The following is a 25,044-nucleotide window of genomic DNA, read 5'->3' on the forward strand; positions in this document are numbered from 1 at the left end:
TTTATATACACATATCTTCCTTTAGTTCTCAGTGTGCTTTGTATATTCCTTTAATCCTGCACATTAGAATTAGAAACTATGGTGGCACAAAGGACAGATTGTTAAGCTTATCTTCTCATGCCAATGTGTAACATTTCTGTATTTTAATAGAGTCTCATATGTTTTCTTCTATAAGTCTAATAAAGAAAGAAGTGAATGGCTCGTTCTCAAGCTACAAAAATACAAGAGACCATTTGTGAAATACCTTTCATTGTGAGAGCTTAAATTCATGAAAAGATGATAAAATTATGGAGAGAGCATTTTAGCAACCTCCTTGATTAATCAACTCTGAGGGCAGCTGACCCTGATGAGAAACTCAGTTCTCACCAGCAGACTATGGGGTCACTGGTTCAGCAGCTTTCCCGCCTATCTACACAGGGGCCAATAAGCTTCACTCTGCCCCACAGCAATGCTCAACAACTAAAGCCAGTTTGAGGAACTGGCTTGATGGACAGGACAAAAGGGCTTCCCAGTATATAAGACCTTCAGTGCTAAAACCAGAAAAGTTTCCAATAATCTGCATAAGATGATCACCCTATCAGCCGCTCACAAATCCAATCAGGTAACAAAAAGGATAGATTAGTGTAAATTCATCCACATTACTTAAAAAACAACTCAAGCTGAAGTTTTAAAAAACATATTTAAATGTTACTTAACAAGCAAAATTTCACTAGTATTTTGAAAAGTTGACCTCTGCCCTCAAAATAAATAACTGAAAAAGATTTTGGTCATAGGTAACCTAATATAAAAATTTGTAAATGCCCATCAACAGAAGCAACATGTTATCTAAGAACTGTTTCCATAATTTTGTGCATCAAAGCAGGATATATTTCTAATAGGGGAATTACACAAGAGATGGAGGCTACTGAATTGTTCGTGTTTCTGCTATTTTAAACATCACACTATGGTATCACCAGAGGAAATAGTGATTTAAAATATGTACAGTATCTTCAAATTTAAAAATGTTTTTGAATGAGGAATAACAAAGGAATGTCAATATTGCAGGGTGTTGAAAATAGGTGGTAATTCATATTTTAAAACTTTAACTTATGTGTGAGACTAAAGCAAAAAATGTGTATTTGGTACAAAATTTATATTTTGACTAGTGCATCTCCTATTATAACTTATATGGGCAGTTTAATTGAACACCATAAGAATATAGAACCTTGAGTAGGGCATGAGATTTTGTAGGTTCGTCCAGAGTGATGCCCTGATAAATCCCAGAGTGATTTGAATAGTGAATAAAAAAGTATTTGCACAGTCCCCTTGGGGGAATGGTGAGAAAGAGGGAAAACTCAACTTCCCCATTTGGAGAAGGCCTGATATTGTCACAAGCAGTGAGGACAACAAAATCAAAAGGCTGAACCCTCAATCATGGGGTTTGTTCATATGAAACTTATCCCTGCAACGGATAGGCTAAGCCAACTTAAAATTAGGCCTAAGAGTCATCCCCAGAGAACCTCTTTCATTGCTCACACGTGTCCTATCTCTCAACCAACACAGCACACAAAACCGTCACCCTCCCCCTCTCTAGGTGGGACCTGACTACCAGGGGTGTAAACCTCCCTGGCAACGTGGGACAGAAATCCTAGAATGAGCTGGGACTCAGCATCAAGGGACTGAGAAAACCTTAACCAAAAGGGGAAAGGGAGAAATGAGACAAAAAGTGTCAGTGGCTGAGATTTTCAAATAGAGCCAAGAGGTTATCCTGGAGGCTCTTCTTACACATTATATAGATAAGCCCTTTTTAGTTTAAGGTATATTAGAGAGGCTAGAGGGAAGTGCCTGAACTGCAGAGTTGTGTTCCAGTAGCCATGTTCTTTAAGATGATTGTATAATGATATAGCTTTCACAAAGTGATTGTGTGATTTGAACAACCTTGTTCTGATGCTCCTTTTATCTATGGCGTGGACAGATGAATAAAAAATATGGATTAAAAAGAAATCAATAACAGGGGGAACAAATGTTAAAATAAATTGGGTAGAGGGAAGTACTAGTGGTTAATTAGAGGGAGGGGAAAGAGGTATGGTATGTATGAGTTTTTTCTTTTTTCTTTTTCTGGAGTGATGAAAATGTTCTGAGAAATGATCATAGTGATGAATATACAACTATGTGATGATATTGTGAGCCACTGATCACATACCAAGTATGGAATGTTCATACGTTAAGAATGTTTGCATTGTATGTTGGTTGGTTTTATTAATGAAAATTTAAAAAAATAAAATATGTACAGTATCTTTAAATTTATGGGAAGGTGGGGGGATGAAATAAGTTCTAGATTTTGGCCATACACTACATCTTTTGTGTAAGAATAAAAAATGTTTCTCACTAATGACAAAGATATTTCCTAGCACAGACAGGAGCTTAGGAAGGAAGATTAACTTTTTTAAGTTCTGCAGCAATAAAGTATTTGATGCACCTATAGTGACCTGAAAAACTTAATTAAATTTCCCAATATTCTTACCATTGGGCAATCTTTCAAAGCAGTAAGCAGAGGATTAAATGTACTATCATATCTATTTTGTATTTCACATACCCTGTACACTTCTAAAGAAGATATAATGAAAGGATGTTTTTATGATACTAAGTTTTCAGGGTTTCCCCTCTCAACTTTAACATGTTCCTAAGCCTGGAAACTAAACCTACCTTTCCTGATTTATTTCCAATTACTTTCCAATATAACTGCTGTCTAGTCTGGTTTCCTCATTATCTTCAAAACTGACCTTATATCTCAAGTACATACTTTTAATCATGTCAATAATTTAAACGTTTTCTCAAGTCCTTGGAAACCTCCCTGTAGTTTTATCTCCTCCTTAAAGCATCTCTGCCAAGTATGGCCCAGGGATCTCCCCCATTTTTAAAACTATGGCTTTACTGATTGGTCCATTGATTCAACACTTCATCATAAATTCCTTTCATATTCATACACCTTGGGTTTACACCTGGACAAGCACCATATACACTATATAAGTATCATCAGCAACCGGCTCATAGAGTAATCCCTAAACAACATTGGTTGACTGATAACAATCGTGATGGGTAAACACTATCTACATCATTGGCTAGAAAACAAGCAAGCAATGGGTAAATCACAAGCACTTGGGGATTTTCTAAACTACAGATTCCTGGGCCCCCATTCCCTGGAAAATATGGGTTGGAGCACCCATATTTTTTTAAAAAAACTCTACTTTTAAAAAAACTGATTCTAGAATTTCAGGAAAACGCAACTACGCCATGAATAGAAGACTTGGGGTAGAAATACTCCCAAGTGGTCCTCTGTAGAGCATGGGAATCTTCCTGTGAACCAACCAAGATGAAAAGGTTGTATCTCCCACCACATTAGCACCCACCCATCCTCACCCAGCTCTAAAAGTGAGAGAAGATATGTTATTATATATAACTGTTTAAAGAAGAAAAATTAAAACCACAGTCTTACTTTCATAGTGCTATTACTTATATACTTCTTTTTAAATTGCTTTAATGATTATGTGGCTTAAGAGTATAACAACTAAAACTGTGTGATTTTCTAGGTGGGCCACGGTGGCTCAGTGCTAGAATTCTTGCCTGTTATGCCAGAGACCAGGGTTTGATTCCCAGTGCCTGCCCATGCAAAAAAGAAAAAAAAGTGTGATTTTCTAATTTTAAAAAATTAAACATTTAAAAGACATTTCTATTAATCACTATCATTATCTGGATTTGTTTAAAATAATCAGTATTAGCTAGAATGTTTTATTTGCAAATGGCAAGATTTTCTTTATGCAGATGTTACAGTCATGGTACAAAAAGTTGACCTAGATTTTTATTTTTATGAATCCAGGCTGTTAAACAATTTGGCAGCATTTTTAAATCAATAATTTTGTTTAAATAGATTACTGTTTCTTTTCATGGAAGTGTTTTAATTCTCCTTTCTGAAAAATTTTATCCTATTAAGATGCCAGCATTTAACTACATTATGAAACAATAATATATTTTAGAGGAAAAGCCATTCATCTGATATAATATTTAAATAAGTTATTTTCTTTAACAGCAAATGTAGTTATTTTTCAAATCCTTGCTTTTAATTTTTTTAACTTCAAAAAAATTAGCACATGCAGCTAATTTTTAAAACAAAAAAATATATGAAGCAAACAAAAACAATAGGAAATATCTGTAATAATTATAATAGGATTAATAAAAGGATCAATAAAAAGGATAAATAAAAGAAAATTAGACAAAAGACATTAATAGGCAATGATCAAAACAAAATATAAATGGCTAATAAAGATTTAAAATACAGATTTTCACTAGAACCAAAATAAATAGAAAACTAAACTAAATAAAATAATTTTTTTTCCTATAAAATTGGCAAAGTTTTTAAACTAGTATAACCAGTACGAAGAAACGGGTACTTTCATATACTCCCGGGTCACAGTCTCATCAAAATCAGTTATGAATGTGGTTCATCCTAGGGCAAAATTCCTCCCCAAAGGACCTGTCAAACCTAGAAAACAAGTTACGGCTTTTAAAATACAATGGCAGGGCAGGTATAAGACAGATATTATCCCATTCTAGAAGGAAGACATTGAAAGAAAAACAGGGGTCACAGGTGCCAAACAAGCCCAAAATCCAGCACGGCAAACTCCATTAGATACCATGGTCTGAGAGCCATCTACAGATCAATGTTTTATTCTCTGGGCCATCAGCTCCATACCTTCCTAGTGTTTGCGCAGTAGTCACACTCTCTCCAAACACTGGGTTGTCGGCCCCACCCTCTCCCCATGCACTGGGATGGCAGCCACACTCCGTGCAAACACTTGGACACAGGCTCTACCATCTCTGAACACTGGGGTTGTGGCATTCTCCCTGAACAACAGGCGCAGGGCCCACCCTTCCCCCAGCACACCACAAGTGCAGGTGGCCTGCCCCTTCCAAGTGCAAGCTCAGACCTACTCTTTTCACTCACATGTGTGACCATTCTCATGTTCAGGGAGATCTCATCAGTTCAAACCTCAGCTTCTGATTCTGCCCTTGAAGTCATTCTTCCTTCAATTTGTCCCTTCTCTGTTCCTTTCAGGCATTGCTTCTGGTCATATAAATTTTGCAAAACTCTTGTTGGCTTTGTGTGCGGTTCCAGGGTATCCAAACCATCAGACAGTAGAACTTTCCACAAATCCTTTCTGGATAACTGTATTTCCAATCGTGACTTCCACTACAACGGCTGAATGGATCAATGTTTAACTACACCCTTTTCAGCAAAAGGTTGCTCAATTAAACCCTCACATAGAATGCTGTCCTCTGGGGACTCAGTTTCCAAAAGCTCAGGGAGATTCCTGATGGAAATGCTTCTGCCCTAATCTCAGAGCATGCCATGAAGGGAATTTTCAATATCATCAACTGCCGGTTCTTTTATGCTTAAGAGTTTAATTCTCAGCATATTCCTTTCCTCTTGTATTTTACTATAATCTGCAAGGCTAAAATCAGGCTGTACTTTACATACTTCATTTGGTAATCTCCTCAGCTAACTATCCAAATTCATCACTTTCAAATTCTGCCTTCTATCCAACATCAGAACTCAATTTCACCAAACTCTCTTCCACTTTATGTAACAAGGATCATCTTTCTTCCAATTTCCACTAACACATATTCATCATTTCCTTCTAAAGCCTCATTGAAGTTACCTTTAACATCCACATTTCTACTGACAGTCTCTTCAAAGCAATTTAAACTTTTTCTGTGAACTGCCTCACAGTTCTTCCAGCCTCTACCTTACCAAATTCCAAAGTGGTTTCCACATTACAAGATACACATCATAGCAACACTCTACCTCCTGGTACGAGTAACTGTATTACTTTCTTGCTGCTAAAATAAATACTATACAATGGGTTGGCTTAACAACAGAAATTTATTGGCTCACAGTTTCAGAGATTAGAAGGCTGGCTTCTTCCTGGAGTCAGTATCTTCTGGCTGGCTAGCAGTCTTGGGGTTCCTCGGCATTTCTGCCACACGGCAAAGCATATGGTGGCATCTTCTCCCTTCTCTTCTGGGTTCCATCATCTTCCAGCTTCTTGCTTCTCCTGTGGTTTCTCTTTCTCTGTATGCAATTTCCTTCATGCATAAGGACTTCAGCCATACTAGATTAAGGTCTGCCCTCATTCTGTTTGGGCACATCTTAACTTATAACATCTTCAAAAGTCTTATTTACAAATGAGTTCACACCCATAGGATAGGAGGTTGGAACCTGAACATGCTTTTTGTGGGGGACATGATTCAATACCCAATCTCTAAGAAATAACTTGCATACCTTTTTTATTACACTCTTAAAGTAATTTAGGATTAGGGAAAAACTATCATTTTGTTGCTGTTGTTATTAGAGAAGGACAAGAGAAACAGAAAATGTCTGAATATTAATATTTAATATGAGGCCATTTATTTAAAAATCACATAAAATATGCCTATGCTAAAAAGACCAGAAAAGCAAAAAGAGCAATTTCTAGAGAATGGAATTATGGATACTTTTTAATGCCTTCTTTGAGTTACTTTTCTATTTTCCCAATTTTCTACAATGATGATAGATTACTTTTATATTCAGGAAAAAAATAAAATTTGAACATACATAAACACTTCAAAATTCTCCATAACGAGCAGAATAAATTTACTAATTAGATGAATTTACTACTAAATATGCCTAAATTGTAGTATTTTTCTTATTTATTAAATATTTAATGGAAACACTGATGAAAGGACAAGAAGCAATGAGTACTTAAGGCTTTGAAAATGTGCTGTTCGTGTTTCTGTGAAACAATGAAACCTGGAAAGGAAGGTTGTTCAGTCTCTGGGTACGGAAACACCAGAACATACCGTTCCGGGGTTAGTAACAATCATGCCTTTGCATTCTTCTGCATATTTCTGCCACTCAAGTTCTTCCCACTGAAGCATATTGGCAATCTCCTCCTCAGGCACCAGGGCTTTGCTACACCGTAATAAGTAGAGGAGAATCTGGTGCATGGATAGCACTTCCTTCCCTCCATCTTGCATGGGAGTAAAGACAAAAAGGAAAAAACAAGGCTACTTAATTGACAGGAAATCATTAGCCAAATAAGGACAACCAAAATAGAAAAATAAAAAACATTTATAAAAAATTAATTTAAATTTTACATTGTTTAACCAGGTGGCAAATAGTATGAAAGTTCTTTATTTCATTGATAAATAGTGCTCATAAACCATTTCATTTACTAAAATGGCAACAACATTATAAATGATAGAGGGCTCCACTTGGGAGTTGTGAATATTTAAAAAAAAATGTTTACCTAAACAAATTTAAAACCACCTAGCATAAAGAACCATAGTTAATTATATACTGAACCATGCTATGTCTTAAATATGTTATCATTCCTTTCAGTGTAACAAATGAAAGCTCTTTAGAAATGATGTTAAGGTCTTAAGGAAATTCTAAGCTTTTATGATATTTATGGATTTTTCAATAAGCTATCATTGTATTATGGTCTAATTCTTTTGGTGCTAATATGCTGCACCTGCCGTGATGAAGCGAGCTGAAGAATCTGTGTTAATATCATGAAAGATCATTATGGAGTTGAGCATATGGAAAAAATACCAAGTATTCTGAAATCTTAGAAGCATATATCACAAAATACCAGGGTTAAAAACAGCAAAGGGCACAGCTATAGTACCTTGGAAAAAGCCAACTGATCTATACTCAATGAAGCAAAGGTATTTATTTAATGTGCACACTAATATCGGTTAACAGGCTTCTGGGCTTAGCTTCTTGTTCAAAACTTGCAACCATCCTGCATTCTTTTTCTTTCCCTCCTCCCACCAAAACAATGGTCAAGACTCTGAAGTTTAGAGGTCAATCACTACCCTCTCCAAGGTCATGAGTTATGCAAGGAACAGTGCTATAACTGCCAAATACTTCATGGAGAGACAGGGAACCAAGAGAACCAGATGGCAGGGACAGAAAGGTAGGGATGAGTGCCCTCTCTGGGAAAGAGAAGTTAATAGCATCTAGGAGTTCAGGGTCCTAGAAAACAGAAGCAGATAAAAGACTATAATGAGGTACTATAGGTTAAGAACACGGACAAGCCTAGACAACTGAGAGAAAAGAATAAAGATCAATATTTCTTTTTGAGCTGTGTTACTTTATCTAAGATTCTGTTCTGGACAGGACTGCCTCACTGCTACATGGACACTATAAGTAGACATGCATTCATTCCCTAATCCTAACATCCATTCATTCCACAAATAATTACTGAGAATCTATTTAGTATCAGGCTCTATTCTAAGCACCAGACACATGGCAATGATTGAAATAGTCAAAGTCCCTGCCTCCTGAAACTTATATTCCAATAGAGGGAAAGACACTAAAAAGCAATTACATAGTGGTTCACTGGTAGAACCTCATCTTTCATGCAGGAGATCTGGGCTGATGCACCAAAAAGAAAAAGCAAACACATAACACCTCAGACTATATGAGCGTTATGAAGAAGAATCAAATCAGGCGAGGGACTGGAGATATATTTAAAAGACTGATCATGAAGTCATCTTTAAAGAAATGTCATATAAGCAAAGATTTAAAAGGAACAAGGGGGTCTGCTATGGAGATATCTGGGTGAAAAGTGCCTCAAGTAGAAACAGCAAAAGCCCTAAAGAGGAAGTGGGATTGAGGTGCTCCAGAAACTGCAAAAATGTCAAGGGTGGATAGAGTGAAATAAGGACAGTGAGAGAAGTAGCAAGGAACTTTTAAAGAGCACAGTAAGAGCTCTGGATTTTATCCTGCTAATGGGAGCATGTTTTTCACCATTATGTGCCAGGTACTGGGTATGTCCTATATTAAAATCATGGGAGGGAGGGGGAGACAAGCTCTCAGGCCTCAAGAAACACAGGTTAATACTGATTAATCTTAGCAGTTCCTTAAGGAATAATCATAGTAACATCCTCAAAATAGAGTTCTCTTAGTCAAAGACTCTGAACCTCTAAAAACGTAATTGTCCAAGGAGAAGTGAGTAAACTAAAAATTACAACCAACCCACTTGAGGACATATTCTATCTACCAGTAGACATAAATGTTCACAGAAGTAAAATTTTTTCAAGTCATTACAACCTATCTGCTTAAACCCAAGACAGTCACCTTCACAAACTTCCATGGTTAAGGGCATACTTCTCAGAGTCTGTCTCAAAATAATTTTAATCCACCTAACATGTGCCTCAATCAACAAGGTTCCCTCTTTGCTAAGGAGCTTGGCAAACCCGTAATATCCATCCATCAGTCTGAGTCCATGGTAATTCCTGCTTCTGGAGCCTGACTAAGCAGGCAGACAAGAAAAATTCTAAAGCCAGAATATGTTGACTGTGCATTGCATGCATATATAGAGAAGAACAACAGAAACAAAGGTCTCATAAAGGCTCCAAATCTAGTAAATGAATGTCATGGGCACTGCCGCATTTAGGAAAGGAACACCTACAAAATCAAGAAGGCAGGTTACCAAATGCTGATGAGAAGAATACTGACTACCTAGATTGAGTGCAAAGCTGCTGATGAGGGAGAGGTAAGTGCTACAGCAGCATAGAAACCAGAAAAAATATGTATATACATACACACATCGGGTACAGAGTAGGTAAGGCTGGAGGGGAAACTAAATTTATAACTGAAATCTGCTAAGAATTTTAAATGGCAACTAAAACTTTAAAAGATAGCTACTGGTAACTGAAAAAGTAGAATCTCAGGAGAGATAACCTCAAGTGAAAGGTTTATAAAGAAGGAAGATTGAGATTCTGCTCCATGTTTGGTATTGAGGTACAACAATCACTGAAGCAAGTAAGATGAGCAAGTCCTGCCAGGGACCATGGTAGCAAGGGGTACATCCCTTATACTGCATAAATATTTGTAGAATGACTTTCTAAAGCAGATGAACAACACTCGCTCTCAGACTACCATGAATTTGCTAATGTTAATGAATTGCCTCTTAAGGTTTGTCTGTCTTGCTACATGTCTATGTTGGGGATTTATGGCACTATGCCACTGAGGGCTAGGAAATAACTTTTTATCTAGCTAGGATAAGTAGGACATGATATAAATGAGAAATTAGAGTGGGTAAGCTAAGGTTAGCAGGAATCCTGCCAGCACTGAGACGGGAACTGTGACAACAGCTCATTATTTGGGAAGAACTGGAGTTTGTGTTTCATGGAATGAATCTGGACAGTCATTAATGAACTGACAGACTTTATAAACTGTTTCTTAGAAATCCAAGTCTCTCAGTTTATATAGCTTGATAATTTATATAGTAGAGGGCATTTGTCAGGAATTACTGTAAAGTATATGGTTGATTACAGGAGTATTCTGCAACTGTAAAATGATTATTCAATTTTAAGAAATAAAAATCTCAACCATCAGGATGGCTAAATTGGAAAAAAACAAAAAAAAGAAAGAAAAATGCCAAGTGCTGATAAGAATGTGGAATAACTTGAACTCCCATACAACACTGAAAGGAGAGTTCGACTCCCAGGTATATATATAAAAGCATAAATATGTTCATATGTACAAGTCTTCGGTGAGCATATGAACTCTATTTGAAAAAGTCAAAAACTGAAAATATTCAAATACCCATTAACAGTAGAAAAGTTACAACTGTTTTGATTTATTCATACAGTATAATACTATACAGCAATGAGAACTACAGGTGTCTCAAAACAGTATTAAAAAAAGAGTATATTGCCTAATTCTAGTTATAAAGCTTAAAAATAGGAAAAACTAATACATGAATAAATAATAGGGGATAAGAGGTAAAATAAATTGGATAGATGAAAATACTAGTGGTCACTGAGAAGGAAGGTTAAGGGGTATGGGATATATGAGTTTTTTCTTTTTACTTCTTTTTCTGGAGTGATATAAATGTTCTAAAAAATGATCACGGTGATGAATAAACAACTATGTGATGATATTGTGAGCCATTGATTGTATACCATGTATGGATTTTTGTTTGTAAAGTTTTGTCAATAAAAATATTTTTTTAAAAAGACCACCACCACCACCAACACCAACAACAAAAGACCAACAACAAAAACTACATGGTTTTTCAAGTCAGAATACATGTTACCCATGAGGGGTTGGAGAGTAACTGGCAGAGTAATCAAGGGAGGGGGGAGGTTCTGAGATGCTGGTAGTCTTGATCCGGGTGTTGATTACATGGACATATTCACTTTTTAAAAATTCACTGAGATGTACATTTACAATCTGTTTACATTTAAGTATTTATGTTATACTTCAATCAAAGGTTTATTTCAAAAAATGAGAGATTATACCAAGAAGTGTCTGAAAACCATGTTCAATCTCATTAGTAACCACATAAATGAGTATTTAACTGAGGCACTATTTTGACCAATTTATTAAAGTCAGCAAAGTATTTACTGAGTCCCTGCTTATGTGCCAAGTAGTATGAGAGCAACTGGTGATACAAGACAGACACTATTTACTCTTTAGCCTCTTGGAGCTCACAGTTGAAAACTTAAAAAAAGGAAAGAAGAATCCAAAATGTTGAGAAAAGCAATCATGCATTTCTCATGGTGACATAAACTGACGTAACTCTTTGACAAGTTTAGCATAAATTGTGACCTTTAAAAATATCTATTTTCTCAATGAATTATTAAAAGTAGGATGCAAATAAGTTAATATGATGACAACTATATTTTAAAAAACCCATACAGAAAATAAAAATGAAAATATATATCAAATACATTTTTCCTTTTAATTCTGTTTTCTAAAAAAGCTTTAATGAAGTCATGTTGTGAAAAACAAACCATAATTGGCCATCCAATATCAGAATGTATTCCATACATTATGCATTTTTTTTTATTCTTCAGGGTTTTTTAATACATAATTTTTTCAAGGTAAGTCAATGAAAAAAGTAAATTCTGTTTAAAAATAAATCAGTAGACCTTTTTCTTTGACAACCTAAATGTTACCTCTATATATATGAAACATTTTGTAAGAGCTGAAATTTCACAAAGTAAATACTCAACACAAGATTTTTCTTTCAGATGATTTAAAAACTGTCCAGTTTCTCTTAGCTCTTTGGTCATGAAACGCCTAGAGGCAGATAAAGAAAGGAAAGGCTTTTCAACAAACCCACTCTAGCAACATTTTCTCATAAGTTGACTGCTAAAACTCAAAATCAAAGACGCATTCACTTGGGGAAAAAGGGGTGTTGCTTCTCAATAAAATACAACTACATGTAGAAAGGAGAAAAGCTTTCAAATACATTTTTCAAACAAAATAAACATTAAGAATAGAACTTAAACTATCAGTAACATTATCCTAAAATAAAAACAAGCACTGTGACTAAGTGTTTTGGATTGAGGGAAGGGTGTCAAGGACAAAATCTTGAGGAAAATCTACTTCAGAAACAAAAGCTACAAAGGATGAATCAGAGAGCTAGAAGAAAAATAAGAAGAGCCTAGGAGAAAGACAAGGTCAGTAGTCCAGTTTAGATACTAAAATTGAAGCATACCCACTGGGTTTGGTGACACATGCTGCAACGAAGTGGGAGAATGGTAGAGGAACGGCCTAGGCAGGGGCAGGGGGAGGGGTGGCACAGTATGCAAAGCTTGGCTATCAATGGAAGGAGAACTCTTGGAAGAAGCCACTCAGGCTCAAAGGAGGGTTCTCAGGCATGGGGGAGGCAAGGCCTCCTACCCCAAGAGGATAAGAGGGATGAGGAGGAGAACATGAACACAGGGCTGAATTTCTGAAACTACTACTATGTGAAATGGGGGAAAGGCATAATTAAATGCAGAAAAACTATCAAGTTGACATTGTAGACCACAGATTTATGGCAGCAGTTATAATTTTTCTCCAGTATCACTGAACGGTCCACTGACAAGAGAAAAAAGCAAATGGCTGGACTGATATTTATATGGAAGGTGGTAGATACATAAAGGGCTAAGGCAGCTAGAGGAGAGAGAAGTCTGAAAAGAGGATTCAAGTGAGAAAGCAAAGAAAGGTGTCTGTACAGAGGAAGAAAGGGGAAATCTGAAGTAAAGGCAAAGGGAATAGGGCAGGAAGGAGCTGGAAGTGTAGAAAGATGTCACTGAAAAGTGAGATACTAGAGTGAGATTTTAGGAGTGAATTAATTTGAGGTGGTAATGTGCTCCAAGGTTTTACTTTGGGATTAGGTAGCCGAGATGTGACAATCATTACAGTAGAAAAACCCAAGGAATTGTTGAGGCTCAAAGTAAAACGGTGAATGAAGTTCATTAGGTTGGTAATAGAACCTTACTGAGAGGAAATTATAAGCCAGGTTTGACTACACTTGTTAAAATTGGCCAGGAAATCTTAAAGCAAGAAGGAGTGGGAATACGGTATAAGCCTTGAAGAAGTTTTTACAAACTTAGAAAGGAATCCAAGGGATTTCATTAAAAATCTAACCATTTTTTTAAATACTAAATATAATACCATATCTTACAGCTAAACTTTTGAAGTCATATATTTACTTATGACATAAGAGAAAAAAATCATTATATATCTTTTTTTTATTATAAAATGAATAAAAGCACATGTCTAAAAACAAGGGGAAAAAAATCACCAATAATCCCACCACCCGAATACCACCATTATTGTATTAATTTTAAACATAATTAAAGTCACATTGCATGTAAAATTTATACTAGTTGTTTTTCAACTAAGCATATGCATTTTTAAGCCATGTGCCTTATTCCATGTTAAGTTTAACACATATTTTATCAAGTAGATTTTCAAAATTTGTAAATCAATTCTCCCATTACTCATCTAATTTGGGGTTACCAAAAAATATTCAGATTTATATATCAGCATGTATAATTTTACATTTCCATGCCACCTAAAAAACAGATCAATAGTGTCTAAGGTAGGGAAATTATCCTTAAAGGCTGAAAAGAGAATGTTAGGCTTGTTTTCAAATATATTATCTCACCAGGTCACTGACAGCCCAAAAGATTACCTGGAAGAAATCTTACAAAACGTGGCATGAAATGAAATCTTGGGCAGCAAGGAGGGCTGTCTTCAAACAAAGGACCTAAAACAAGCAAATGAAAATAAAAGGAAATTTAAAAAATAACAAAACAGCCTTAGAAAACAAGTAACTTAATGCCTAAGATGACATAAGTACAAACAACACCACCAGAAGTAAGACATAAAAAATTCCCACTCTCTCTTTTCCTCAATATATGTCAATCATGTGGCAACTGCCACAAGCACCCAATGAAGATTACAATAAAGAGACTAGTACAAGTCAGCAGGAGAATGAAAGCCCCAAGGAGCAAATATATAGAATTATTTAAAATATATTTATATAAGGGATTTCTGATAACTGAAGTGTTTAATTTCTGTATTTTAATAGGTGCATTGAAAAAATTCAGAAATATTAACAGAAACCTGGTTTGAAAAGTCATTCGCCAATACACTGGTTTAAAAAATTAAATATATACTGCAATACAGACACTTCCAAAGAGTAAACTATTATCCAAGAAGCAGGTATCAAGTTTTTAAATCTATCTAGTTCAAAGCATGTATGTGTATCTGTTTGTAACCTAACTCTTTATTTTAATAAATTGTAATTTTGGAATTTTATTATAGTCAAGTCCACCAGATTTAAACTATTAACTAATGGGATTTTTCCTAAGGCACATAAACCAAGGTTGTTACTCATAACACTGGTACCATCTTTCTATATGACGATGATCAACATTAACACCCATAAGAAACCTGCCCATGCCTAATGATAGCAAGTGCTGCTATGAATAACACTTTTTCCTGAGGATTTCCAAAAATAAAAGGAATTTCACCTATGCTCATTCCCCCTTTTTAAACTTTTCACATATAACATAACTTTCTTCTAAAAGCATTACTCTTTTCTTTAAATCCTGTTATTTACCTTTAAGATTCCAGTCATACAATTCCAAAATATCTCTGAATAGGAACAACGAAAAGAGTTCAAGCCCTTTCACACAAAAATTCTGAAAAATAAACCAAAATCCAATTACTGTAGTACAGTATATGTACACTAACTGAAGGTTCAACTTGTTCCAGTCTAATGTCTTAAAACCATAAAATTACCTAAAATGTTTAGTCATTGTCCTACAATAGCTCGCAGATTTCAGGTAGAAATGAACAGCTCTCCAAAACTCTAATCTCTTGGAGAAACAAACTGACTTAATCTAGGCAGTAATGCCACCAGGATTCCTATAAAAGTGTCAACTCAGCCATGCCCAAGGTACAAATAAAACGTTGTGAAATTTATAAAGAAAAATCTCATTTATGTCATATGTTTTCTAACACAATTATAAAACATATCAGAATTCCCTAAGGACTTTTTGTTAATTCACATTCCACACACACCTCCAGGCTTTGACAGGCCTGTCCCAAACCCACCTAAGACCCCACCCCCTCACCCCAACCAAACACACCTGGAATCAACGTCAGAAAGAATTATCATAAGACAGAGGTTCTTTGGACAAAAAAAGTTCAAATTCTTAATGAAGGCAAAGTTCTAAGAAAAACCACAAAACTTTGTACCAAATTTTTCCTGTAAACAAGCTTAACAGATGATATACTTGCAAGTGAGACTTGTCTCATAATTCTTCCTCCTACTTGTTTTGCTCAAGGTTCATAAATCACCCTGCGTGAGATCACGCCAGAAGTAATAAACTTTTACAATAGCAAATGAAGGCTTCTGACCTTAAAAATCAAAAGGAAGCAGAAAAATCCTTCTAAGCTGGAGAATGAACGGGCAGTCCCTTCTCTTTAATTCTTTTTGAAAGGCAGGTAGAATTAACAGGACTTGCTCAGATGAAATAGATGCAAACTAAACATGCATGTCATGCCCATCAATTCCCCTTCAGTGCTCCACTGCCCATGACAGAGCTGCACTGTTAAACAAGGTTTTTAAGAAGAGCCAGGGGCTCAAGAAATCGACCCCAACTCCACACAATGTTAAGTACGCAAGCTTGTTTGCTGCCTAGTTATTTCTTAGTGTGATTTGTTGACACCACTAAATTCAAGATTGGGCAATGAATCATTCTGAGATTCACATTAATCTTGCTTTAGAATTTTATATCTCTTGCATATATTTAGATAAATCTGCTGCTGAACATCCGCAATGAAAAACAATTAAGAAAAATATGTAAATACATGGGAAGAAAAATGAACCAAGCATTGATTTTGTCATTGGAAATGATTCATTAGATTGTTCCAGTAGGTATCAGATTCATTTTCCCCATTCTAATTTCCTCTGATAATGACCAGCAATCAAAATCTGTCCCCTACACAAAAGGAACTAGAAACAGATGTAAAGTTACTATCGGCAGATGCAACCCAAGGAGAGATGGGTTCAAAACGAGTAATTCATTCTAAAGCTACCAAAATTTTGACCCTGACATTAATGTTACACCTCAATGACCCTTTCAACAGTGAACATGATACTTTAGGGGTATTCTGATCGCAAAAAGCCAGAGCTGGCCAAGTTCAATGGTTTAAAATTGTAAGTGTGGAATAAACAAAAGAGCAAACTACAACAAGCTGTTAAATAATCTTTTCCTTACCTCTGGCATCATCTCTTCAATGAAATGAATCGTGTAGTCTATGTTGAATCTAATTACTTTACAGAGTGGAATCTGCAATAAAAAGAGAGGTACAGTCTGCAATGCCTTCCTGCAGGATCACACTACACATTTTTCTACCTGATCCAGAAGGTCATGAACCAAATGAGAGAGTTTCACCTAAATCTAAGCAGCTAACAACACAGCACATGAAACTTGACCAAAATTGTTGGCTTTTAATGGTAAAAGCCCTGCTGGCCCAGCCTCCACAGGAAATTTGCATAATGTTGGCCCTTAATAATAGCAGCAACACAAACATGACAAGAACCCATTAAAACCAAATACATCATCTCTAAAGAATTAATGGAACTATAATCATGAACTCGTTTTTTCTCAGGTTTTTAAATCTTTCAGAATCTTCATCTCTTTAGGCAGATCAGGCATGGCAAATAGACAATTTATCAGTTACAGATTCCTAAGTCATTGAATTGTGTACAATTCATACAGCCTATTTGGTTCTTGAGCTGCAGCAATAGCAGTAACAGCAATAAAAATAACATAGAGCCAAGAAATGTTCCACTACTTCACATATTTTCACTCACACATTTATCACAACATTGTTATGAGATATCCTCAACTACTATCCCCATTTTACAGTGGAGGAAACTAAGGCAGAGGGTTACCAGGTACCTTGGCCAAGATAACAGGTAGCTGATGAATTAGGTCTTGCTCTTAGCACCCTTAGCCACTAGAGTCTACGCCTCTCGCCTCGTATTCTAATACTCAGGGTATCCGTGAAATTGAAGGAAGCCACAGCGGGAAACTTCTGTCTTGTTTTACCAATATAGTTTCTAGTGCCTGGACATAATAGGCTTTCTGTTGGTATATTTTTGAATGGATCAAGGAATGAGAAAGGGAAGGAAGGCGGTCACTGCAGTGGCTTGACTGACTAGTGAGGGAAAAGAGTATTAAGTGGGCTTTTCTTGCAGCTAAATCTGTCCATAAGATGATTTTATACAGATATAGTCTTTTTTTATAAACCACGGCAGTCAGAAACAACCAAATTTTAATTCTACCATCAAAAGGAATGGTAAGAAAAATTGACAAATAGTCTCATAATGCCATCTACTGGAAATTTTTCTTCTGAGAAATGAAATTTAGTTCTTAGGTGCTTTTTATTTTTCTTAAGGATAGTTAATTTAAGCGAGATTCATAACAACTTTAATAAGATATCAATTTTCAACCTTCTTGTGATAATGTATTCTAAATAAACTGAAGCCAGATTCTAAGGTCACTATCATTTTTAAGTTCTGCTTTATTTCTGCAGTCATTTAAACACAAGTGAGGGTTACAAATTTGTGCAACGATTCAACATACATTTTTAAACATCTGTTACTAACAACTATGTTAGGCTCAGAGTTTCTCTAAAATAACCCATAGCCCTTTTCCTTAAAAGATAAGAGGAAGAAAGGCATGTAAACAAATACAAAATAGAATACAATACAATGTAACTTGATAATTCTTTTAAAAATGTTAAAAATGTATAAAGCGGAGCAGGCCATGGTGGCTCAGCAGGCAGAGTTCTTGCCTGTCATGCTGCAGAGACCTGGGTTTGATTCCTGATGCCTGCCTATGCAAAAGAAAAAAATTATATACATATATATATATATAAAATGTAAATGACCCAAAGAGGAAATATTTGAATTAAGCCCTGAAAAATGGGGAGAAATTTTTCAGGCCATCAGGAAAATAAAGTATGGAGAAGAACAAGTATTTAGGCTTCAAGCCAGATGAAGAAAGGGACCTAGGGGAAAATAAGTCATTTAGCAGTACAGAGAATGAAATGCTTAGGAAGAGAAGGTGATTCTAGAGAGGAAAGTAAGAAATACATTATGCATTACTCATAATCCATATTAAAAAATAGGGGTTATTCTTATGGTAAGGTAATTCAAATATTTTAAGTCGAGGCTATCTGAGTTTATTTTAAATGGGTCACTAGGGAGACAGTGTGGAAATGCCATTAGAGAAGTGAGGTAGGAGACTGAGGTCTAATGAAATAGCTTAGGAGCCAAATGGAGAGCAAATTGTAAAGGAAGGTATGGCTGGTTTGAAAGTATTATGTGCCCCAGAAAAGCCATGTTTTAATCCCGATCCAATCTTCTGGGATCAGTCATTTCTTTTAATCTTGATTCCATAGTGGAAGTGGAAACTTTTGATTATATTATCTCCATGGAGATGGCGCGTGTCCAATCGTGAGTGTGAATTTTTGATTAGATGGAGATGGACTCCACCCATTCCTGGTAGGTCTTGATTAGTTTACTGGAATTCTTTAAAACATTCTGGAGACATTCTGGAGAGAGTCAGAGCCTACAGAACAAGAGCTGACAGAAACTTTAGACTAGAGCTGACACAGATACCAACTTTTGGAGAACAGAGACACAGACACAGATGTGTGGAGATGCTTGGAGGCCAGCAGACATCACCATGAGACGTTAAGCAAGCCAGAACCTGGAAAGAGCCAAAGGAAGCCAAGAGTTGAAAGCCAGCCCCAGAGAAGCAAAGTATGGAACCCCCATAGAAACAGAGGCTAAAAGCAACAGATTCCAAGAGCAAGGGACCAGCAAATGCCAGCCACCTAACTTCCCAGCTGACAGGGGTGTTCTAGACCCATTGGCCTTTATTAAGTGAAGGCAATCTATTATTGGTGCCTTAATCTGGACACTTTGACTTCCTTAGACCTGTAAACTTATAACTCATTAAACTCCCTTTTTAAAAGCCATTCCAGTTCTGGTATATCACCTTCTGGCAGCTTGCAAACTAACACAAAAGGGAAAAAATGGTAAACATAGTTGGACAGCACTGACATGCACAGTGATGACCTCTCTGAAGTGGAACTGAGAAAGAAGAAAGAATACAGGATAATTCGTGTGTTTTTGACTCACTCGACCAGGTAGGTCATGATGGCATTAATAGAAAAGGAGAAATATATGAGCATGTCCCTTGTGTACCTCAAACTCATCATGTGGGGAAGATGGATAGGTTTTGTGAAGGCTGAGGTTGAGCTACCTAAGCGGACATCCAAGTGGGCAACAGACAATAGATAACCTGACATGAGTGTGGAGTACAGAGCTACACATAATAGTTATCAATATGGACTTGGTGGGTATCAGAATATGTATGGGAGGAAAATCTGTGAGTGAGACTGAATTAATTTAGGAAAGAGAAAATAAAAGAGAAAAGGACCAGAACCCTTGGTAATACTCAAGAGGCAGGCAGAAAAAAGGCAATATTGCAAATTTTATTCATTGCTACCATGTTCAAAAGAATTATATTAGATGATTTGCATGAACACAGTACTTTCCCCATCTCATATTAATTGAAATTACTTTTTGGAATTCCTTCTTGGACCTATTCTCTCTACATGCCACCATAGCCCTTCCTGGACACACAAACTTTGATCTCTTTCTGAAACTCAAAAAGAACTTGTCATTTTACTATATAGTGGTTAACCAAGGAACTGTAATACTTCAAAGATCACCAAAAAGGCTCCCAGTCAATACCATCCAATAATATAATGTCTACTATCATTTCTTAGAATGTATTTGAATACATTAAAAGTAAAAAATAACAAGTACTGGCTGATACTAACTCCTATATCACTCTACAAAAAACAAACACAAAAAACAAACCCACACACAAAAAATCCTTTCTATACTTCTACATCTTAACCATACTACCTCCGGTACTGAATGACCAATCCAGGGGTTAGGAAGGCCACTGGGAATGGAAAGCCAAATAAGGAGGAAAGGAAATGATCAAGGCATTTTCTTATACTTTTGAGACTGGGATTGAGACTGAGATAAGATATGTATGTATATCCCATACATTTATTTTCATAACGTTACATTGTTAAAGCCCTTACTAACATCAGGTATTATAAATAATAGTATGTAAGACTTAAAATTGGGTAGATTGCAATACTAATGATTAATAAGAAGGAGGGGTAAGGGATATGGGATGTATGAGGTTTTTCTTTTTTCTTTTCTGGAGTAATGCAAATGTCCTAAAAACGATCACGCTGATGAATGCACAACTATGTGATGATATTGTGAACAACTAATTATATACTTTGGATGGGCGGTGTGGAGTATAACGACATTGCAATAAAAATACATTAAAATTTTTTTTAAAAGATGGGCTTTAAATAAAAATGGAGAAGTTTTTAAAAAATAAATAATAAATAATAGCAGATATACTTCATAAAAGGATAAAAATTCTAAAGTTCCCATAGTTAGCCATCAAGGCTTTCAATCCATTTCAATTTAAAAAGACCTTAAGAGAGCTCGCTGGAACTAGATTTGGTCTCATTTCTATTATTACTATCATTTGCATGTTCTTCTTGGTGATGTTTTGTCTCTAGCAAGAAAACAAATTAGAACAGTAAAGCAATTTAATAATTCTTTTTCTGGGGAGGCTATTTAACATTCAAGAGGCCTTTGATGGATTTAATTCCTAGGAACTGTACAACACTCAGCTTAAAACTCAATTTGTTTAATCAACATTTCTAATATAAGTGAGGGGGCCTATTTCCTCATTTCAGGATAAAGTTCTCAAGTTTTTAATATTTAACATACGATATATGCTGAAGTCAGGAATTTTTTCAGTCCTTTATTTTTTAACAACTGTAGGAACAACTGCAATTAATTTAACACTCTTCAATTCCAAACCTTGGGCTGAGGGACACTAAAAACTATTTCTAATTCTCAGTAAAGTCTAAAGCATAACTATCATTAATAAAACTCGAAAAATCATTTCTCCCAAGTTACAAAAATATTTAATTCGAGTTAAAAATTAGAATAAAGAGTCAAACCTAGGTCTGTTTTAACCATTTTCAAAATAAGAGGCACAAATATTCAGTGATGATCTTCTATTGCCAAGCACCAAGCTAAACACTTCATCCATCATCTATTTCCACAAAAGCCTATGAGATTGCTACAATTAATACCCTATCTTACAGATAAGAAAGCCAAATAAAGATTGAACTGTCAAGTCATACAGCTAATAGGTACAATTCACTAATATTTAAATCCTGGTCTCTCTGAGTCCACACTGGTTTCCTTTTTTGATTAAGGTGATCCTAACAGTTAAAATAAGACCAATATTACTTCTAGGGATTTCAGATAACAGACAATTTTAAATATATCCAAGCTAACTAAATTATTTGTATTTTTTTCTAAAATTCACAGCCCTCTGAAGAAAAAAGTAATGCACTGGGGCGGGGAGGAGTTGGACTAAATGATCTCTAAAAAACTTTCTAACTCTCAGACTATCAGATTTATTTTAACAAAGGGTCTGAGAGCCTAACAGAAACATTAAAACAAACGACAAATTATCCACCAGAATTCAAAAAACCTTCTAATGCCTTTCCTTAAAGACTGTTCAAGAATGGTCCAATATATATTCCTTTTTCTATACTGGTGAGCAGATGTTCCACCCTGGAGGTAAATGTAACATGTATCATCAAATGATTTTATTTTTACATTTACAATGCATTCATCTTCTCAAAGAAAATTCTCTAGGGTAAAATATACTATAGAATAAAGAAAATCTAATTAAGAAAACAATTTGTTTTAAGTTAGTATAAGTACAATGAAATCATGTCTTACAAAGGGAAAAAGGAATGACAGGAAGCAACAAGGAAAAGCAGAGATTGCTGATTCTTACTTTACTCTCCAAAAGAACAGAACTTCATGTTTTAAGTAAATAGTACTAAAATAGCTTTTTAAATTGCAGATGTAATTTCATGTAACCAAACCAGAAAGGACTGAAGAACATTCTGTTTTGATGTAGACAGATACACCACAGCTATAATCCAACAATGTCTGTTACAGCATCTGAACTTGGTAACTCTACTGCTATAATCCCTTTCCAATGCTGCTGCCATATAAATAAGTGAGACGATTTCTAAAATTGCCAGATTTGAGACAGAAGAGTTTGACTCACAGATAAAGAACTTCCATTTCAATCGATTACCAACAAAGCAGCCTTCATACCTGTATAAAAATATGAATCTGTATGTCAGACAAAGTCTCTTAAAGAAGACATATGCCTGGGATTCAAAAGCAAACAACGTATGACATTAATTCAGGCTCCTAATGTTCTGAACAAGCTCAGAGACTTCGTAGCAGTTTTTTCCCTAAAACTTTCCAACTTTCTTTTGAAGGACACCCAACCTGAAATAGCTTTAACAAGTTATTCCACAGTTTAACCTTCTTTTTCAATCTTTCACACTCTCAAAATGTTATTCTGACACATGTTTACTTACACCATTTAATGTGGACCAAACCTGTGACTCATTAGCACAGATGTCACACTCCCACCTGACATACACTGTTGCAGACTTCCTGCAGCTCAAGCTGCGGGATGCAAAGTAAATATTACTTAGAAGTCAGACAAAAGGAAATCTATTTTGACTTTTGGAAAGAAATAAAAATGAAGAAAAAGCAGGGAAGGAAGGGGATGCAGGCAGAGAGAGAGGAAGAAAGAAAGCCAATTAGCACATACTTACATTGGTCAGGGGAGCATGTGCAAACATAGAAAATCCTTCAAAGATATATTCATGATCATCATATTCTATAACAGTGGGCCTGTCAGTCTAAAAGAAAACAGAAGTACAAAACATGAATTTAATAAACGACATGCTTTGCATGTGCAGAATTCCCTTGCCACACAAAGCAATCAGCAGGAAAAATAAATGGCCTTCATGGACTCCGTTAATGTTTTTCCTGACAACAGGGAATACATTATACAAAACTTTATTTTTAGGTGAAATTCTCTGGCTTGGTGGAGAATGATGTCCTGAGATCATCAAGAATGTTTATTATAGGTGCCATAAAGAAAAGAAAAGCTATACGGCTTCATTCTCTAGGAACTTGTTCTACTTAATCCCACAGCGTTGTCAGTTTTGTTCTTACTGAGCTATAGCTCTGAACTAACAGTAGTCCTAATAGAAATAACAATAACATAGTTGACCCAATGCTCAAAGTGAAAAAAGCCTCAGTATCAGCAGAGTTGAGTACAGCATCAGCCTGGAAGGCTCTGAGAGGTTTCAGGGTGCCAGAAGCTCAATCCCTAAAAGCTCCATTTCTAGCCTCTCCAAGAAGTTGTCAAGCCACAAAAAAATGCTACCACAAATCAGTTCCTTCATTACCTCAAAGACCTCAATTAACAATGTTACCTTCTACCTGAAAACAGAATCGGTACTTATTGCATATGTGAATCTAAACACAAAGGATACTCTTTCTTATAATGTTCTCAAAGTCCACCACTTTTCTCTTAAGTTCTACGTATGGAGCAAATTCTGACATTTCTTACATAGTTATTCAACCCTCTTTTAAACATTACATAAAGAAATAAGTACATTATCTGTTTTATCAATATTATTCTTGCTTTCTATTTGAGTAACATAAACAAGTCTGGTCTAAATTAAACGTGATGAAGGGAACTTCTGAGCAATCAATGATTAATAATAGCGTGACCACTTTAAAAACACTTTGGCAGTTCCTCGAAATATTAAACACAGAGCTGCCATATAACCCAGCAAGTCCAATCCCAAGTATATACCCAAGAGAAATGAAAACATACACACAAAAACTTGTACATGAATGCTCACAGCAGCATGCTATGAATAACAGCAAAAAAATGTGGAAACAAATGTCCTTTAACTGAGGAATGGATAAACAAAATGTGTCATATCCATTCAATGGTACATATTATTTGGCTATAAAAAGGATGAACTACTGTATACACTCCACACAGATGAATAATAAAAACATTATACTATGTGAAAGAAGCCAGTCACAAAAGACCATATATTGGAGGATGACAATTTCACCAGACTAGGTAAATCTATAGAGACAGAAAATACATTAGGAGTTGCCTATAATATTGGGCAGTAGGGGGAATGGGAAGTGTCTGCTAATAGGTAGTTTCTTTTTTAGGATAATAAGGATGTTCTAAAATTAAGTTGTGGTGATGGCTGCACAACTCTGTAAATATGCAAAAAAACATGAATTATACACTAAAAATGGGTAAAATTTATGGCATATGAATTATAACTCTAAATAAAGTTATTTTTGAATATAATAATTAATAATCTAATTTTGAAATCAAAATCTCCTGATGGACTACTGCTCCATCAGTATGATGTGGATAATATCTGCTTCGTAGTTTGTTGTAAAATCAAATAACTTAATGCATGTCAAACACAAGAATGGTATCTGGGGCACAGCATATGCTCCATGGAGTTTAGATATTATTATTATCATCATAAATATAAAATAGTTTTTTGGTTCAGATCAGTAGACATGATGTATAAGCTATTCCCGGATTTTCAAGAGGTATAGAAGTGCTCTGTGGTCTTCCCACTTTTCATAAGATCCA

The 25,044-nt window shown here is 35.6% G+C and overlaps 1 protein-coding gene across 8 annotated transcripts in view; it reads right to left on the reverse strand.

The window, feature by feature from the left end:
- Window positions 1-25,044, reverse strand: part of DROSHA (drosha ribonuclease III) — a 171,025-nt gene that overhangs the window by 116,287 nt on the left and 29,694 nt on the right. For all 8 annotated transcript variants that reach the window (XM_077116892.1, XM_077116891.1, XM_077116893.1 and 5 more), the window contains 5 exons: window positions 23,171-23,257; window positions 16,606-16,677; window positions 14,940-15,021; window positions 14,007-14,081; window positions 6,877-7,046 (listed from right to left, as the gene is read on the reverse strand). In XM_077116892.1, the coding sequence (XP_076973007.1) occupies window positions 6,877-7,046; window positions 14,007-14,081; window positions 14,940-15,021; window positions 16,606-16,677; window positions 23,171-23,257 (486 nt within the window). The remainder of the gene's footprint in view (window positions 1-6,876; window positions 7,047-14,006; window positions 14,082-14,939; window positions 15,022-16,605; window positions 16,678-23,170; window positions 23,258-25,044) is intronic.

This window comes from Tamandua tetradactyla, chromosome 9 (genome assembly GCF_023851605.1).
Source record: "Tamandua tetradactyla isolate mTamTet1 chromosome 9, mTamTet1.pri, whole genome shotgun sequence".
Taxonomy (NCBI): domain Eukaryota; kingdom Metazoa; phylum Chordata; class Mammalia; order Pilosa; family Myrmecophagidae; genus Tamandua; species Tamandua tetradactyla.